This window comes from Stereum hirsutum, assembly GCF_000264905.1.
Source record: "Stereum hirsutum FP-91666 SS1 unplaced genomic scaffold STEHIscaffold_1, whole genome shotgun sequence".
Classification (NCBI taxonomy): Eukaryota; Fungi; Basidiomycota; class Agaricomycetes; order Russulales; family Stereaceae; genus Stereum; species Stereum hirsutum.
Genome location: NW_006763131.1, coordinates 370885 through 389556, shown reverse-complemented (window position 1 = coordinate 389556; position 18672 = coordinate 370885). Strand labels below are relative to the sequence as shown.

The 18672-nt window shown below is 50.5% G+C and overlaps 7 protein-coding genes and 1 non-coding gene across 8 annotated transcripts; 3 read left to right on the top strand and 5 right to left on the bottom strand.

The window, feature by feature from the left end:
* Positions 1–183: 183 nt before the first annotated feature.
* On the bottom strand, positions 184–2220 carry STEHIDRAFT_106510 (uncharacterized protein; the record flags this gene model as incomplete). The annotated part of the gene is made up of 1 exon (XM_007298391.1): positions 184–2220. The coding sequence occupies one exon, from the start codon at positions 2218–2220 to the stop codon at positions 184–186; it is 2037 nt and encodes a 678-aa protein (XP_007298453.1).
* Positions 2221–2938: 718 nt separating this feature from the next.
* STEHIDRAFT_88451 (LSM-domain-containing protein) lies at positions 2939–3673 on the bottom strand. The gene is made up of 3 exons (XM_007298157.1): positions 3478–3673; positions 3295–3408; positions 2939–3232 (listed from the first exon to the last, which is right to left on the bottom strand). The coding sequence occupies exons 1-3, from the start codon at positions 3638–3640 to the stop codon at positions 3201–3203; spliced, it is 309 nt and encodes a 102-aa protein (XP_007298219.1). The 5' UTR covers positions 3641–3673; the 3' UTR covers positions 2939–3200.
* Positions 3674–4100: 427 nt separating this feature from the next.
* On the bottom strand, positions 4101–5066 carry STEHIDRAFT_126764 (proline-specific peptidase; the record flags this gene model as incomplete). Its single annotated transcript, XM_007298390.1, has 2 exons — positions 4101–4338; positions 4408–5066. 2 exons carry the CDS (start codon positions 5064–5066, stop codon positions 4101–4103), a joined length of 897 nt encoding a protein of 298 aa, XP_007298452.1.
* Positions 5067–5977: 911 nt separating this feature from the next.
* STEHIDRAFT_151161 (uncharacterized protein) lies at positions 5978–8110 on the top strand (the record flags this gene model as incomplete). The annotated part of the gene is made up of 1 exon (XM_007298389.1): positions 5978–8110. One exon carries the CDS (start codon positions 5978–5980, stop codon positions 8108–8110), a length of 2133 nt encoding a protein of 710 aa, XP_007298451.1.
* A 1827-nt stretch (positions 8111–9937) lies between these two features.
* STEHIDRAFT_106507 (uncharacterized protein) lies at positions 9938–11596 on the top strand (the record flags this gene model as incomplete). The annotated part of the gene is made up of 8 exons (XM_007298388.1): positions 9938–10034; positions 10091–10133; positions 10194–10407; positions 10476–10578; positions 10662–10812; positions 10902–11028; positions 11101–11199; positions 11264–11596. 8 exons carry the CDS (start codon positions 9938–9940, stop codon positions 11594–11596), a joined length of 1167 nt encoding a protein of 388 aa, XP_007298450.1.
* Positions 11597–11911: 315 nt separating this feature from the next.
* Positions 11912–12008, bottom strand: STEHIDRAFT_t3. Its single transcript has one exon. It is a non-coding gene; the product is annotated as a tRNA-Gly (tRNA).
* A 176-nt stretch (positions 12009–12184) lies between these two features.
* Positions 12185–16013, bottom strand: STEHIDRAFT_116936 (uncharacterized protein). Its single transcript, XM_007298387.1, has 9 exons — positions 15230–16013; positions 14886–15140; positions 14638–14801; positions 14368–14555; positions 14013–14273; positions 13553–13920; positions 13193–13480; positions 12542–13116; positions 12185–12461 (listed from the first exon to the last, which is right to left on the bottom strand). Exons 1-9 carry the CDS (start codon positions 15446–15448, stop codon positions 12434–12436), a joined length of 2346 nt encoding a protein of 781 aa, XP_007298449.1. The 5' UTR covers positions 15449–16013; the 3' UTR covers positions 12185–12433.
* A 617-nt stretch (positions 16014–16630) lies between these two features.
* STEHIDRAFT_116935 (uncharacterized protein) lies at positions 16631–17469 on the top strand. Its single transcript, XM_007298386.1, has one exon. The coding sequence runs from the start codon at positions 16993–16995 to the stop codon at positions 17338–17340; it is 348 nt and encodes a 115-aa protein (XP_007298448.1). The 5' UTR covers positions 16631–16992; the 3' UTR covers positions 17341–17469.
* Positions 17470–18672: the final 1203 nt, after the last annotated feature.

Sequence of the window (18672 nt, the reverse complement as noted above, 5' to 3'; positions counted from 1 at the left end):
GATGTGGGGGGGCTTAGTACGGTCGCTTCTCGATAGTGAGGAGTATTTTTTTTTGGCTCTTCCTTGCTTTCGGTACCGTTTAGAATAGACAAATTTATTGGCGTTTGCCTTTATGATTCAAACGGAAACCTGTTTATTTCTATATACATGCAGTCTAGCGAACTCGTTATCTGATACGAACTATCATGCCGACCAATCTACCTCGACACCCCACTTTTCCAACGACCTCGCCTCTTCCTCCCACACCGAGTCACAATTTACAATGCTGACCCGTTTGATCTTCGCTGCCTCTTGAGCCTCCATCAAGGCTACAACTCTTCGTGACTGCGGCGTTGTCACTCCCGTACTACTGCTGGCACTTCCACCTACGGACATCATAGCCCTTCGCTTCAACGGCTTGATCTTCCTCGTCTCACTCGCTGAGGCTCCCGTATTACCGGACATCAATTGCCTAGTCGATTTCTGGATCCGCATCTCCTCCTTCAACAACCCGCTCCTCAAACTGACCACTTCCTCCAGCCGTTCAAACCTCAGCCCACGACCACATTCCCAAAGCCTCAACTCCTCCAACCTCGGACAATATCTCATCGACAGAAACTCCCGGTTCGGCAGAACACACGTTTCGGCCAGCTTTTCCAGAAGGATGTCCATCCCGTCCATCATGTCACATTGCAATACCCGAAGGGTGCGTAAATAACAGAGCATCGACGCGATGTGTTCTGAGGTGAAAGTGAATGCGGAGAGCGCGAGCGAAGTGAGGTGGAGGAGACGCGGGTCGAAGAAGATGTTGTCGGATCTTTGTAGATCCGGGAGGATGCAGTAGCCTGACGGGAGAAGTTTTATTTCGGTGTTCGTTATGGAGACGGTCTCCACGGACGGAATGTCGAGGAGTCCGACGATCATTTCCATAGCCGAGACCGAGGAAGACTGGACGTGCAAGCAGTTGAGGGAAACGAGTTTGGTGGGGGATATACTGTGTGGTGGCGCCTGGTATACATCGTGTAGGATAAAATCGCTCCAGTAGAGAGAGTTCTGAGTTGGAGCGAACAGTTTCACATCGAGGAGCTCGAGATTTGGGGAAGGAAAGTAGGCGAGGAATGCATACAGGCCAAGTGAGTCAACACCGATCCATACGAATTCTTTCAGATTCCGTAAGACAAGAGGGGGGATCTTCCTGGGACTTTGTCGTGACCATGCGGAGGAATGATCCCAAAAGGAAGGGGGAATAGACGTATCGAAGTCGAGTTCGACGTCAACGTATGGACCCGCGTTGATGAACGAAAGTTTCTCTAGGTTTGGTGCGGATGCGAGGAGCTGAGCAAGGTGAGAAATCTTGAAGGATCGTTGATACTGTTCTTCGGTTGCAATGTTGAGTGGTCGAGCAAACGAGTACTCCAGAAGGGAGGGAAAATCGCAGACCGGGATGAATTCGAAGGGTATCCCATGTAGTGAGAGGTACTGCAGCGAAGGAAGTGATTGGGGGTTGGAAGGCATGGCGAAAGGAGACGATGTCTCAAAAAATCTGGTTATAGACGTGGAAAACCAACGATAGAATGATGTGGATGTGGGCCGCAGGTCTAGTGACGCCAAAGACGAGAACCGGTCTTTTTTGCACAAGAGCTGTAGGAACAAGTCCACCAATAACATGGTACAGCAGGTGGTCGAGATACACCGAACGTTATGAGTATCGATGAGGAGCGATAGACCATTATAAAGGCCTAATTCAAGGCATGATGCCGTGGTCCTGATAATATCATATGACTCGGGGATCCAGGGGTCGGTCTCGTCGTTACTGAGCACGATATCGAGGGTGACCTTCTGCCTACGTTGAAGGAAAGCAGTCACACAATCTGGCAGTGATTTGGAAGGAGAAAAAAGATCGGAATGATAAAAATGTATGCTTCGCCACAAAATTGGCGTGCCCAAAGCGACCTCCCGCCATCGCCGGCATACATGGGAGAGACAGACAGGACGAGTGTCAAATGCAGTGTCACCCATAGAGTCGTGTGGCTCAACGACGAGAACGAATACTCGACAGAGAAGCTCAACGGGGAGGCTATGTATGGAAGTGCGTTGAGATTTCATGCTTTCAGGTTCAGCCTGAAGACTGAGTCTATCCATGTGGAAGTCGAGGAGATCTTGAATTTCGTTGCCAGAACTTCGTAAGCTGTCGTATTCTTCTTCCGAAACCGTGAATTTTGTGCTGACACGTTCTGGCATAGTGAGGCAGCTACAATATATGAGCAGGAGGAAGCAGATGTGTGGTGGGCGAAGCGAACGTCTCGAGCGTTGAGCCGGTTTATACTAGTGACGATTCTAATGAGTCCACAGAGTCATTGTCAGTTAACTATATCAATTGATGTCTTGCGTATCGAAGAAAGAAAAGAACGAACGAAGGGTGGGATGCTTTATGGTGCACGGCGTGGTAGTACCGGAGAAAGATAGAGTTGAACGAAATTGTCACGAATGCTTCGGTGTCATGGTCTTTCGGCAAATGCCGGTATCAGTGCGTGGCTTCGGGTCTGTCGTGCCGGTGCCACACTTGTGACCATACGCTATGTAAGTGAGTCGCCACATAAAATGGCATGCATTTTGGCACACAGCAAACGTACCATGCCAGTATCGAACTTTGTTTCAAGCTCGTCGTAGTTGAATTTCTGTGACTCAGACTCCACTCAGCGAACGAGACACTAGAGAGTTTATGGAGCGTATAATCTGCGCTCGGCATGTTTTTTTGGGCGGCATTCTCGTCACCTGGAGATTTCTGAAGATAGTCCTGAGTACTCTATAGACTTATAGAACAGCATTCCTTAGAATGGTGAGGGTTATGATGCAGAGCTATCTAGAGAATGCCGCATCGTGTAGAATCTGAGTTCCGCAAACTCCTTCAATCTGAGTATCTAACCGACCAAACGAGCTCGTACATTTTAGACGCACAGATGATTCATTGCTGAGCTCTCAGACAGAGCAAAACTATCCCTACGCGGTCCGGCCGTATGGGAGCCACCGTGGCCCATCAATCGGCGTTCGTGGGTTGTAACCGAGCTCACCGCCATCGAATGGAATTGTATGACGCTACGCACAGAGCATTTTATGCGTGAGTAGTCAGAGGATGAGGAGAATGACGTGTAGATGGGCGAGCGATAGAAAGCAAGGACAGTAAGAGCACATTGAGGCGCTAACAATAATGATACAGGACATCATATCTCCTCGTCCGCAGAGATGTACAACACTGTAAGCATAGTACGAAGATCAGCCGGAAGGCCTATCAGCTAGATACCGAACTAGACGCACCATTATTTCCCCTGATGAACGCGTCTCCGTAACGGTTCGTGACTGCACCGTTAACATGCTCCTCCGTCTGCTCCAACGCGATATTCATATAGCCATCCAAACACGACAACACTCCTACAGAAAGCATACATTTTGCAAGTCCATAAAGATACGATTGATCGTGATAAGAAAACCGGGACGCACCTCGATAATCCACTCCAGAAGTCAGTCGCACAACGACGCGTTTGCCCACAACGCCTTTTAAGAAGTCAGTTGGCGAACCTGTCGGGCCTGAGGCTTGTGGGGGAGGCGGCGGCGGGCTCGCATCATCTACCGGTTGTGGTGGCGGCGGCGGGGATTCCTCCATCCAGACGTTGTTGTTGCCGACGTCGACGGCGGAAGGTGGTCAAGTCGAGTGGCGACAAGGTTCAAAGAACGCGCGTGGCCTGGAGGATAGCCCACAGTATTCCCACGATCCACAGTGGAGATTTACGCAAGATCTACGACTTTTCTCATACTTTTACACAGTAGCCTTCACTGCTGGTTGCAGCATTTTTGGTGCGACATGATTTTGGAATTTTGAATACGCTACGTGGAGGAACTCTCGACAGGACATGATCGCTCACGAACACCGTTCAAGTCCCACTGGGATGTGGCGAGAGAAGTTAACTACAAAAGTTGACGCTGAATTCTTGGACTGTTATTGATATATGGTCCAGAGAATCTGACTACCTCCAAGTGATATATTCGAGACCGTATAGGATAGGCTGTTGAAGCCATCCGTGAACATCGTGTGCCCCGACGGCAGGGCTACGTCACACTCATACTCAAACCTCTACAAAATCGGCGACTACCCTCATATACTTCCCACTCTCTTCCCAAAACGGCATGTGGCTCGACTCCTGAAATTTCACCCACTTCGCACCAGGAATTTTCTCCACCATCGGCTCAACGACGAAATCCTGAGATATGTCGTTCGCACCATTGATGACAAGGGTAGGAATATCAATTTGGTGAAGACGGTCGATGGCTGACCAGGTGGAGAACCACGAGCTCGGTTGCATCCTGGGTATAGCATGTGCATAAATTACGAATCAGCAGCTACATACGCAGAGGAGAAGATCGAAGGCGTACAGAGCAAGCGCGACGGATGGATCCCCATCCTCCCCAAAGGCCCCTTCCAAAGTCCTGACAACCTCCTCCGGCATCGGCACAACTGTACACCCATGTACCGCATGGAACTTCTTCAACGCATCCAAGTACTTCGTCGGATTAGCCATCCCTTTCATCATCCCCTCCTGAACATCCTCAGGAAACTTCTGCAAAAGCTGCATGCTCGATTGGCCCCATAGTCCCACCGAGGGGAGCGAGTCGGATAGGATGAGATGTTTTAGTCCCGTCGACTTCTGCCGGATAGCGTACTCAAGAGAGAGTATGCCGCCCCACGAATGGCCCCAGAGATCGAACCTGTCCTGGATGCCAAGATGTAGAAGAAGATTGTTGAGTTCGTCAAGGAAGAGATCGAGAGACCAGAATGACGGGGAGTCCGCTCTGTCACGGATATGAGAAGAGCGCCCGTTCCCTATCTGGTCGTATACGATGACAGGGATATCATAAGACGTGGCGAGGCCTTGCAGTGGAACGAGGTAATCGGAGACAAGACCTGGACCGCCGTGCAGTGCGACGAGTGGGGTACGGGTGCGAGTGGAGAGGTCGCCGTAAACTCTATACCAGGTCTGATATGTTTGGCCATTGACGGTGAAGGACGTAGTAGTTTCGTTGCTGGTGGACATGCCGATAATGCTGAAAACGATTATGTGGAGGGTGGGAATGAGCAAATACTGGACCAGGCTACAGTTCGAGATACATACCTGCGTCTGTCAGGTAGCAAGGCTGCGTTGGGTTAGACAGAGATCTGGGACAAGTGCCTGAGTATAAGTACCCAACACAGAACCTATCGGTCTTGACGGTCAGCCCACACGTCCGAGAAGCCCTTCGATAGATCGATAATTGTGATAAATGATACTGACGTGCTGATGGTTAGCATCATCAGTCCCGAGTAGTAAGATTCGGATCTCACAGGATCAGTCCACGAGTCCACACTACTAGTAAAAAGATACGAGTAGATAGAATTCGAAAGACACGTCGATTCATAGTCGACTTGATGAGAGCGCAGCCAGGCGTTCAGCAATGCCATCGATCATAGCACCGAGACGATTCACGAAGCGCACAATCATCACATACAGTGCAGTGAATATGACGTTCGTATTAGATACACGCATACATATGCAGAGTAAGCTCAAGAACTTGAAGAGGCAAACATTCGACCGGGGGCACAATGGAGGTAACCAGAGAGTGTGGCATCGAGTGGCTCAGAATAGTGTTGAAAATTGAGAGCCAAATTCGGAGTTTCGGGGTTTCAAATACCGCAAACGGCCCTTCAGTCTCCTTCAGTGCGCTCCTTTGTTCTCTCTTTTCATATGATGTTGCTCTTTACGTGCTCGATCCTTAGCTTGTCCTACAGCTGAGTTTCCAGAGTGACCAAAACGTTTGAGACCTAAGCGTTTCATAATTCATTCGTCTCTTTTAGGAGGATAATGGGCCGTCGAAATCAGGTGTGTATAAAGGTTCTTCTACTCATCCTTGCAACACTGCCTCTTCCCAACCTCCTCGTCTCATATCTCTCCCCCTCTCTTTCACCACTATGTCAAAACCTCGCCTGGACAATTTCGATAAAAGGCTTGTTATTGTACAAGGTCAACTTGACGCTCTATGCGAACGCGAAAACGAGCTTCAAATCCTTGTCCGCTCCGTACGTCTGGAACGACTCGCCCTTAAAGCTGAACATAATGATCTAGAGGCTCTGAGAGTACCAATCAACTGGTTACCTACAGAACTTCTCTGTCGCATCTTTGTTTTATCTACCGACCCCTTCGACGATCTCGACGATACGTCCTGTGACGCGACTCCCATCACCCTGTCGCATGTATGTCGGAAATGGCGCGGTATTGCTTTGGGTACGCCGATGCTGTGGCGAAGAGTTCAGCTGCACCCCCGCGACGCCTCCTACGATGAACCTGGACCTCAACGAGTCCGCTCTCCTCAGGCTCTCGCATTCTTGCGCCGCGCTCAACCAGTTCCACTCGACATTATTCTAAAAGCCGAACCGGATCCTATTTTGCTCCATTTGTCTGGTCATATACAGCTAATGATTCAGAGGCGCAGCGACGCCTTCAGATTCGGTTACCCCAGTCGTACGCTTCACGTTCTCGAGACCTTGGGTGACATACGTTCTATTTTGGTCGACGATTGGTTCACCATGACGCTGGACGTGTTCTTGCTGCTTTGCATGCGGGAGCCCGTTTTCCCATCCCTGGAGACATTGTCCCTGCGCATCTTCGATTTAAATTTCTACAGACCCTTTCTCGACTACATCACATCATGCCGCGAGACGCCGAGCTTCGTCAAGTGGAAGCCGCAACCGTTCCGCAAACTACAGTGTCTATCTTTGTTCGGAATCCCGTTTGACTTCCTCCCAACCTGTGATCTTCCTCTGTTGCGGGAGTTCACCTTTGGTCACCCGCTAGATTGTCTCTACAATCCATCATTCAAGATCGCTCATTTTGCTCGGTTCCTCTCTTCTGCCCCCAATCTCGAGAAACTCTCTCTCCTCCAGGCCGGGCCCGAGTTTGATATTGGGATCGACACCTCCCTCCCACCTACATTCTGGGATAAAGCCATAGACTGGTATCCAGCTGGGCCAAACAAGGTCCCCCCTCTCGTCCTAGCGAACCTCAAAGAGCTCGAATGGATAGGTCCCCCAGTCGAATGCCTCTACTACTTCTTCACCTTCTTCCCTTCCCTAGCTCTCGAGTCACTCAACGTCGCCTTTCTCCCACCTTCTTTCCGTATAAGGACACAACCTACAATTCTTCACTCCCCCTTCACGAGCCTCGACACTCTGCTCAAAAACAGCACAGCCATCCACTCTACCAAGCCTCTCTTCGTTCCTACCATCATCCTCCCAACACTTAAGACCCTCTGTGTTGACTGCTCGACAGGAGACACTCTCCGTCATCCATTCCGTCGCATCGATGTCCCGGCTCTAGAAACCCTCTCCATCTCGAACACAGAAGCCAATCATCGCAAAAAGCTCGATGATGACTTTGCGGTATACGAAGGACCCGCATGGGTAGCTTGTCATGCATCAAAAACCTTTGCATATACTCTTCCCTACCTCCCCCGCCTCGAGTCCATATTCCGCGACCCGCGCCTTCCATTCCTCACGTCCTTCTCCCTCGCTTCGTTCGCGATCGTTCCGGACTCCGTCGAGACATTGTTGGCATATATGCCTGCGCTGAGAGTCATGCACATGGATATGGTGGACGGGGTGGATGATGTCTTGAAAGGGTTAGCGATGACGAGGGTCTCGAAGGATGGGAAGAGGATGGTGTTGAAGAGCTGTTTGCGATTGGAGGAAATGAGACTTTGGGGATGCGATAACGGGTTTCATATGGAGTGTTTAGAGAAGGTGGTCCGTCTGAGAAGTGGGATGGTGAAGGATACAAAAGAGATGAAGGTTTCAGCTGCGCCAAAATCTTCCAGAAAAGCAGGTGAAATTAATGCTTCGGGAGTAGGGGTACGAAAGATCAAACCACTCAAGAGAGGCGCTGCGGGTACAGGTGGCGGTTGGTGCGGCGTGGAAGGTACAGCCGCTAGGGAGGGCGAGGAAGCGACGAGGATGAAGAAAGTAAAGATCAGGAATTGCCAGTCGGTAACAGAGGAAAGGGCGAGAGAGATGGAGTGTTGGGGTGTAATGGTCGAGTGGGCAGAGTAATCAGTGGGCGCGTGTTAACGTCGTTCATTTACGTGAGTTGATGTCTTCCGATTATCTCTTTATTCAGCTACGCTTGGATGTTAATGATCGAATTTTCTGTCTTACCCGTTGTCTATTCACTGTCGTTGGAGCACACATCATGGTAAAACATGTGTATGCGAGTGCACTGCACAGCCTCTTTATGGGACCACGATGAGAGAAAGCATGCCAAACTTCTAGAGCGAGCAAAAAAAAGTAAATGAGGAAGGTGCTCGTTCGGAATGCCGACCACTGAGATTATGTTCGTCACTATGGGTATGCCGTCAACACATTTGAATGGATGCCACAAAAAATGAACTCTGGAGAACATCGCCATATGGTATAAGTAAAATACGATGGGAGGGACGTCCACTGCTTCTCTCATCCTTCCCGCGAAATTCGTCATCACTGCTCTGAGTGAGAAAATTTTGATGCCTATCACAGAGCACGTTGGTAAACCTAGTGAAGCTAACGCCATCATTGGTGGTGTCCCAATCGTACGTAAGTAATGTCTTCGTTTCAACCTCCGCCGGCCTTTACCGAACGCGAACTATCGCCACGAGAGAAGATTCAAGAACTTCACTTCCCCCCGTCATGAATGCTACCCAGTAGGTACTAGTATTGGTAACCTCTAGGAGAACTCCGTTCTGGTAAAAACTCTTGGTATGCTTTTCAAAACTCTGATGCGCTGACGCCGTCTTCCCCAACTGTCATGGCAGCCCCTATGACGACTCAGATCCACTCCGAGTCTCTGCTTTGAACGCGTCTGCTCAGGCGCCATACTGTTTATAGCCTGAACGGAAGGTCTGCAACGTCCGGTTCACGTCGGAATTACTCGCCTGCCAGATCTCTAAACGCCTGCAGACATCTGAGAAGCATTTGAGTATTAGAGAGTTTTGGCTGACGGGCGCTAGTGCAGCTCCAGAGGCCTCGGTGGCGTGAAATGGCGGGTAAGTGGAGCGCTCCAAAGAGCTTTGAGCGGTCGCCAAAATGCGATCTGCTTGTTTGCTTCCTCGTTCTCCATGCCGGGCTCAATCGCTTGCCTGACCTGCATTACAGTCTCAACAGATGCGCGACGTACCTCATGATATATCTCAGCTAGCAGTTCTTGAGAGCCAAATCGGAATAATCACCTCGTCCAACAGGATAGTCTTTGTCCTTTTCTTGTACCCGCTAGTCTCTATGTGGCCAACGATGCTGTACGTGCATGTTTTGCTTCTACTCTGTGTTTGAGCCCAGATAGCGCGCAGGTGCATCGCTATCCACGGAGCGTTAGGATTTGCGACCGCGGTTCTTGCATATATATATCTCCACAACAAGAGGGTTTAGTCTGAGCGCGGATAAGCACGGACTCCGATCTGAGCGTGATGGGTCCGGATATACCGTCCAGTAACTTTCCACCGAGACTCGCCATCAACCTTATTTGTCTTTGCTCAGCAAGTCATCATGGTTCGTTGTTGCATTGATAAATCTCCACTATCTTTCATTGGGTCAGCTGCTCGCGACCTAGAGGCTGTACAGGGCGCTCGCGTTTTAACACGGATATTTTGGGAACAGTGCCGGCACGGCTTGCTTCCATCCATTCTGTGCGCGCTGATTATGTATATCAGGTACTCTGGCTTTTACTAGAGTGGTTAACAACCTTCCGGTCTCAGACATTTTCCGTCTCCACAGTAAGGCAAGTGCGCTCCATGCAAGATATATGAGTCGGGTGCTTCAAGGTGTTCTAACAGAAGTTACCCTTCTATACACCCTCACCACTCGTTGTCTCTTCCCACTCAATTAAGCCTCAGACTCTTTCTCGTCATCATGGCACTTCCAAGTAAAGACGGTAAGGCTGCTCTTGCCACAGGAGATGCTCTCATCTCCGCAATAGCGGCATTTGTTCCCGAAACTGTTGTATACGGTACGTCGATCGAAACAACGGGCAGACCCATGTTTTGAATGCTCAGAAGTCTTCAGGAGGATACATCGTGTTCCTCGTCTTTGCGACCGTTATCATGATGTACGCTTTCATCTGCACGATCTCACAATTCATCAATAATCTCACTCCGCTTTTTTCCAGACGCAAAGAAGACTGTACAAGAGCTCACCTTACTATGTACTCAACCTGCGCGCTCATGTTCCTTATGTCCTCCACCCTTTGGTCCATCGACGTCGTGAACATTATCCTCCCCATTTGTCAAATACTTGACGGGTCAGAGCAGGGCCTCCAGACAAAGTATTCAAATCTCAATGCAACGAGATGGTTTTGGCAGTCGTTCATATTCACTTTGGAGGTGAGTACGAGTCGTTTAGACTGGGAGGTGTCGTAGAAAAATGTCCATTGACCGAATATTTTCTCTAGTTCATCCTCGGAGACGCGGTAGTTGCGTGGCGAGCTTGTGCTCTGTGGAATCGTTCGCTACTAGTTGTCTCAATTTTTGCAGTATCATTGATTGCGTCCACTGGTGAGCACCTTCAAATCTTCTCTTCAAATTCTCAGTTCGCAGTTCTCGAACTTCGGCTGACTAGTACACTTCTGCCCCTATAGCAACGGCATTCGCATATTTAGGCTGCATAGGACGCAATGACTGGAACTATCTGACACGACCTCCTACTTGTCAAAACCTGGAGACCGCAAGCTTCTACCTCTCCATAGCCATCAACTTCGTCGCGACCTCTATGATAACTGTTAGGGCATGGTATGTCTTGCCGTCATCATCGTCTCCTTCGAACCAGCATACCTTGGAGTCCGAATCAAATTTGACTGTTTGACATTGCCGTACTATAGGCAGCTCCGGGATTCACTCAGTGGGGATTTCCCACTATCACGCGCCTCTAGGAAGGGACATCGGACCTATAGCGAGAGGATCGTGATCCTTCTCATCGAGTCTGGCTCCATCTACCTTATTTTCTGGGTACGTCCTCATCATGCATCCAACTATGAATCTGTGACTGAAGGAGACGTGCTCTTCATTGGTACCCTTTAGTTGTCCAAAATATTCACGTACATACGTGACGAAACCACGAGCTCGACAGCTGCCCAACTCGCCGCATCTGTAATCAATTCAACTGCAAACCAGATCGTCGTGCGTAGCCTTCCTACACCCATCTACTATACTGTATGCTCGAAACTTATCCTCCAATTGGCAGGGGCTCTATCCTACCGTCATCATCGTCCTCGTACACCAAAAGCAAACGGTATGGGATACCTCGGAAACCTCGTTCGACCTTCCTAGCTTCCAAGCAGCTAGCCACGATCACCATCACCATATGAGACGGAGCCACAACGCAAGCGAACCAGTCTCAACCACATATGATTTGGAGTCTTATGCGGACCAAGATCCTAGATCAGCGACATTCGAAGTGGAGTTAGGGTGTCTATGCGACTCACCTGCGTCGCCTCGGAAATCTTGTCGAGAGGGAAAAGCTGACATTGAGAGCGAGGGTCAAGAGTGTGGTGTTGCAGGACCTGAAGTGCAATGAGACCTTGTTGACTGGGTACAGAGCCTGATATTCAGTAAATATTTTAGCAGTAGTTGCACTCAACATCGTCAACTAGTATGTAAGTCTTCTTGAAGTCTAGTCAGATTTGGAACTCCAGAAACAAAAATGGACAAGGCAGGGTTCGAACACGTGCACCGCGCCCAATTTGTTTTCCCGTCCCCATAGACAGCGCTTAATTACGACATACAGTACGTTCGCCACACCGCACGACTTCTCCCCACGGCATGTCGAATACTCTGGACAAAATTCGTTCTCAACAAAACAAAAGTGAGAATCAAGGCAGTACCACTGTCATACACTCGACGGGAATCGAACCCGTGCCGCTTGCTAACCGCTCATAGCGTAACACTGAAATGGAAGGCAAGCATGATAACCACTTCACCACGAGTGTTACTCATCCAGGAATCTACTTAGGTTATGATGAAGGCTTTCACCCCACTTTTAGGAACACTTCTGTTCATGTTTGGGTTAGAAAACGACGAAAGTGCTTATATATCTTGCGAGTACATTGAAAAGTAGGACGTTGCTCTTATCATACAAACGAAAAGATATAACTTAGATCAATACTGAGAACAAGGCGTACGCGCGAACTGTACATGAAAGTGAACGCATCAATGGTGCACCCGCACAATACTTATGGTTGAATCCCAGATCCCACAGCACAGACAATAAAGAACGAAAGTAATAAGTTAAAAGCACAAAGTCCACAGTAGTGACTAGAGATAAATCGCTCATACAAACCACCAAAAAGATGACAACCAGCCGTTTTCTTCTCAACAAAAATCTCTGAGATACCCTTACGCAGCTTCCGAATGCTCACCCGACAGTTGACTTGATCGTGATACTAAAACACCACAATCAAACACCCAATCAGCCTTCATGATCACATAAAAGAACATCAGTCGAAAAAGGAGAAACACTCACTCTCCAGCCTTAACCGTCTGACTGACCAACCCAACCGGCGGCAACAGATCCACGCCCGCGCACTGCAAATCCGCCGCCCTCCGCATAATTCCCATCACACTCAACTCCCTCCTCGACATCATAGAACCATAGCTCGCGTTCCCGCCGTAGCCGTAGGCATATGGCATCGCCGCTGCTGAGGCTGAAGGTGTGGCCATGTGCATTGAGGGCGTTATGGTCACCGTTGTGACAAACACAGAATTGGAAGCGGCGGCGGCAGCGGCGGAGTATGCGTCAGATTGGGAGTACCACCATGACGAACCGCGCATCGTATATGCCGCAGATGCAGATGCAGATGCAGATGTAGACGTGGAGGTAGAAGCGGCCATGGAAGCCGAAGTGGTAGGGTTGCAGGACCCATCGGATGAGGAATTGGAGGCAGAGTATACTGTGGTGTTATACGAAGAATAGGCCGACGTGGAGTTGTACATCGAAGTCGAATTCGAGCTCGTCGTCGAGTTATCGCAAGAAGTCGAGTTGCTGGAAGACGAAGTAGAGTTGGACGAGTCCGTGCTGTTCGACGCATCGAAGCATTTCTGCTCATCCGAAAAACCAACACAACTTCAGCAACATGCGGTGAGATATAAGTATCGAGAACCGAAGTAGACCCACCTGGAAGATCTCGAACACCTTATCAAATATCGGCACACTAACACTCTCATCAAACAAATCAAAAAACTTCGCATCCGCGCCCGCATTCACATTCAGCTCCGCGCTCACATCCACGCACCCCTGCGGCGCCGTCGTCGTCACGTTCGACACCGACACGCCCGTCGAGTTCGCCGTGCCACTGACGGAGGCGCCGGTGGATGCGTTCAGGGCGAGTGTGGCGGAGGCGTCGAGGTTGAGGGAGATGGTAGCGGATGCGAGGCCGGAGAATGCGTCGAGGCCGATGTCGAGCTGTTCACGTGGATCAGTCAACGATTCCGACAAAGAGAAGTAGAAAAAGAGGATAGGGAGGAAAAGACATACCCCAGGAATCAAATGCGCCTCCACACTAGCCTTCCCATCCAATTCCGGGCTCGCCGCGAACGTCAACCCCGTATCCCCGGGGATGAACACGCCCCCGCTCGTCCCATTCGTCTGCGTACTATTCGCCTGGGGCGGGAACACCAAATGTCCATTAGTGATATTGTGCGCGAGATCGAGCTTCATATCCACGTCGAGTTCGAGGGAGGCTTTGGCATCGGCGCTGATCTTGAAGGAAGGTCCGATGGTGAGGATGCCGGGGAAGGAGAGACCGGGGATGCCGAGTTCGAAGAGGGTGAGGGGGCCGGAGTCGATGGTGCCCGTTGCGGAGGCGGTGAGGGAGAGGGTTCCGCTCATGGAGGCGTTGAAGTCTGACCACAAGCAACACCGTCAGAATTAACTTTTCGACGTGCGAAAAGATAGTAGGGAAAGGGGAGGTAAAAGAAGAAAGGGAGCTACTCACCGGCCGTAACTCCCAGACTACTAATCCCCGGCGGTACGATCTGCCCCACCGCGACAACGCCCACCTGCACCTGCGCATCCAAATTAACGTCCATACTCGCGTCCACGCCCGCTTGTACGGTCGCCGGGCCCGCACTGATAGTAGGCGAAGTAGCCGAAACGGACGCGGAGCAGGGGATGTGCGCGGAGAGGAGGGTGGAGAGTGCGTTGGAGACTGTGATGGGTGTGGAGGGAGATTGGAGCGATATTGTCGTCGGGTCATCTGTTTCCGCGGGAGCAAAAAATGCGGAAAATAAGCGCAAGATCGCAGGAGTAGTAAAATTGGGTGAGAAGAAAGAGGGAGACGAGATGCGTACCACGACGAGCCAAAGAATCAGCGACGAACGCATGTCTCCTCCTCGATTCAGCAACCATAGACCTCCTTCCCGAACGTTCATGCCCCCTTCTCCTATTACTCAGACTTGCGCCTGAAGAGGCTGAACTGCCGGTGTTAGGGGCGTACACGACGCTACCCGCTTGGATCGAGAAGGATACATTTCCGTGCCTATAACATGTTTCCCAATTTCGACGAAAAACGTCAGTTAGAAGAGGTAAAAGTGGCGAGGACATGAAAAAAGGGAACCGACCTCCCCGCGTCCATCGCCACGAAATTCGTATCCAGCGTCAACGCATGGACTGTAACGTTCGCATCCCCTCCTCTGCTATCAATCGACCGCTTCACATTGCCCGGAATTGTTTGGTCCTCCGATACCCAAGCTTTCGCGACGCGGAGGAAGGGCGCGGTGGTGCACTATATCGCACAAAACCAAACCACAAACCGAGCACAATCTCATTAGCGACCAAAGCGACACACATTCAAGGCGGTTGCACTCACGTTCTGTTCCCCCGCAGGCGGCATCCTCACTAACGTCCCCTCCGCCCCATTCGCAAACAGATGATCACACCCCGCCGCCGTCATATCCTCGCTCGAACACACGAGCCTTACATCTACTTGTGCCGATGTCGGGTTGGAGGTGGTGTTGGCAGAAGTTGAAATAAATACGGCGGATGAGGAGGCGGAGGTGTTGCAGGAAAGGACGAGCCAGCCCGCGGAAGGGGTTATATCTGATATACCGGTCGTGGAACCCCACTTTGGTTACGCCACAACACACACATAAATGAGCACATTCGCACATATATACAATTGATGGGTCGGAAAAGAGAAAAAAAACGACGTACGATCTGCAAACTCCCACTTCCCCCACTCGAACCCGAAGTCGAATTATCCACATCAGCCTCCGGAAGATCATACGCGCATCGACCCTGGAAGCACGGCACCGACCAGTCGTTCAATTTCAGTGGCGCTGTGGCGGCGGTGACGGTTCGGACTTGAAGGGTTAGGGCAAGGAGTGAGAGGAAGGGAAGGAATGGCAGGGTGGTGTGGATGATCTGGACCATTGCGTGTGATTTTGTTTGGGATGGGTAGTGATGTGTATGGGTATGGGTAGAGGGGATAACTTAGGATAAAGATCGACTCGAACCCGAAGAGACGAAAATCGTAGCGTAGAAAGGCGATACGTCGAAAAATCAAGAAGAAGAAGAAGAAGGGCAAGAAAAAACAAAGGCCGAGCTAGCGGCAAGCGAAAGAACGAACGAACGAAGATAAAACCCAGAAAAACGAAAGAATAACGAACGAAGACACGAAAACGAAGGGAGGGGCGAAAAAGACGAATCCATCAACACCGACTCGTTGACCTTATATGCACCGCACACCGCACACCGCACAATACGCATGCACGTCCTCGGATTGCATCAAAGCCCGTCGCCGAGAAGTCAATAGGTAGTCGCGCCAATCAAATATCGTGGCGATAAATGGGTGGGTGGTGTGCGCTTCCATCAGATACGAAAAATCTTGGTGGGAGGGGTAGGGGTATGAGAACCTTGAGACCCGGGGAGAGAAGTCCGGATCAATGGCCATGGCCATGGCTGGAGATGGCTGGAGAAATGCGATAAGTAGTCACAGCTTTGTGTGGGGGTATGGTGGTTACTCGACGTTGATCGTCGTCCAGAGTCCTCGGTTACTAGATTCTGAGCCACATCTCCAAAAAAGCAAAAAGAAAGAGAAAATTATCCGTTCTATGGAAAGGCTTGAATCGTCCAAGATGAAAGGGGGAGACGAGAGGGTACTCATTTAGTTCCAATGATTACCACCGTCGCAAGAACGGTAACGATGAGCGCTAAGGCGGTAGACTCAGACGGTAAGTTGCATACATAGAGCTCGCAAAAGAAGTTCAAAAGATGCCGTCTGATCTGATCTGATGTATTCCGTCATTCTGGTATAGATTATGTCTGATCTCTCAAGATACAAGGAAACATTAGAAAACCGTTCTGGGGACAATGGAGAGGAAGCTTGACTGCCAGTCTATTTTCCCAAATAAACCGTCGCCGATGAGCACCCTCACAGAGCATATATACATCCACCAAGCAAACCAAGCAAGGGGATCCCAGACATCCACCAGGCCGTCAGAGACCATTAGCGCCCATGCATCAACTCAGGAGCTCGAAGACCAAGCTTTGCAACGATCGGAAGATCGTCCATATTGAAGGTCTTCGGTCGCTCAACGGTGTATGTACGTCGGAGTACGCCAATCACGAGGATGGAGACGAGACGACGGCGAGTAAACGTGTTCCGAGAAAACCCTAATACTCCTCTGATGCAGCGAGCTCATAGATGAAGATCGGATTTTTCTATGCATATAAGTATGCTGCAACGCAGTCTATCGTTCGCAGATTCTACCTCCTCTATGCAGAGCATGAAAGAAGACGCCAAGATTCAAAAAAAAGAAGGAGAAGAATAAAATCGGAGCTTGACCCACAGGCACCGCAAAATCACCCTCAGTAGGCCATCGGCCATCCCTCGCAGCGCATACATACACCCTCCCAGTGAGGGGATTCCGGACATCCACTGCCAGGTCCTCAGATATCATTGACGCCCATCGCCCATGTATCAACTCAGGAGCTCGAAGACTCGAAGACACAAGCTACTTATGCAACGACTCGGATTCGAAAATCGTCCACAAGGTCTTCCGCCCCAATCACGAAGATACAGACGAGACAGAAAATCGACATCTAGCAGGCCCTCAGATATCATCGACGCCCATACATCAAGATTCCACTCAGGAGCTCGAAGACAGGCAATTAAAGCTATGCAACGACGAGAAGATCGTCCACAAGGTCTTCGGCCCTCGACGGTGTACGACGAAGAACGCCAATCACGAAGATACAGACGAGACGACGGCTCAATCGAGGTACGAACAGAATTCCCGCCGTCTCGGTGGTGGGGATTGTAGAAGACACAGAACGAGATGGAAAATCAGAGTCACCATGACAGCCGTATTGAGGATTCGGGAGTCAAGTCGAGTTCGTAGTTCCCGAGATCAAAAAGTGTCGGGTATGACGGTCAACTCGCACGACCGAGCAGATTCCAACGTCGAGAGCCGATTTGAGCATAGAAAGTCAAGAACATAGGAAAGCAGCGAAAAGGACGAGATGCTTGAACGTCGGTGGTGGAGGAAGAAAAAGAGGCCGCGGACGATATCGATGTGGGTCCGCGTGGCGTACGTAACGGGTCACATCGTGGGAACTAAACGTGCGTGATCGTGACTCGACGCGTTCGCCGTTCGGTGCCACCCGCGTCCTTTTGTTCTTCCGTTTATATCCCTGTGGCCCTTGCCTCTCTTCCTTCATTACCACCATCTCCACATCCTATACTTCAAGGTAAAGGTGAAGGGCCAAGTCACGAATAATCTAATCATGGCGCCCTTGCCACTCGAGCCGTCCTCATCTACCAGTCTTCCCCAAGACTCAGACGACATCCCCGCACCGGAAGCAAACCCAACCTCCTCCTTCCTCACACACCGCGTCTCCATCCTCGAATCCCAACTCTCATCCTCCCAAGCGTCCAAATCCGCCCTCGAACGTCAGATCCTCTCCCTAACCCAACGTTCGCAAGACCTCGTGTTCAAACTCGGGTTCGAGAGCGTGGAGGAGGCGGAGGAGGTGATTGGTAGGGAAAGGGCAGTTTGGGAGAGGAGTCGTGTTGAGTGGAGTGCCAAGAGAGTGGGGGAGCTAGAAAGGATTTTCAGAACGGGGAAGGAGGGGAAAGGTGGGTCGAAAGGCAAGGGGAAAGAGAAAGGGAAGGGGAAAGGGAAGGAGGTGGATGAGGCGGAGGTGGAGCTGGAGAGGTTGAGGGTTGATAATGAGAGGATGAAGAGGGAGTTGGAGGCGTTGAAGGCGGTAGACGTGTATGTTCTATCCACTTTCTTATTTTGCTTTTGTCATTGTTGCTGATGAGCTTATACAGGAAATCAAAGCCTTCCAACATCGACACCAATGCTCTCAGCACCCAACTACACGACCTCCAACGACAATACGATGCTCTTCTCGTCCGCGAGAAACGTGCCGAACGTCATTTAGATCGCTCCGAGAACAAATACGAAACGGCGAAGCGTCTACTCGAACGTGTATTGTACGGCAAAGGCATGACGGAGGGGGACAAACTGAAGATCGGAGACGCCTTGAGAAAATTAGACAGGCGGGGTTCTCACGAGGAAGAGAGCGACGTGGATAGAGGCCGTGCTATGTCGATCATCACCGTTGGTGACGAAGACGAAGACGGGCAC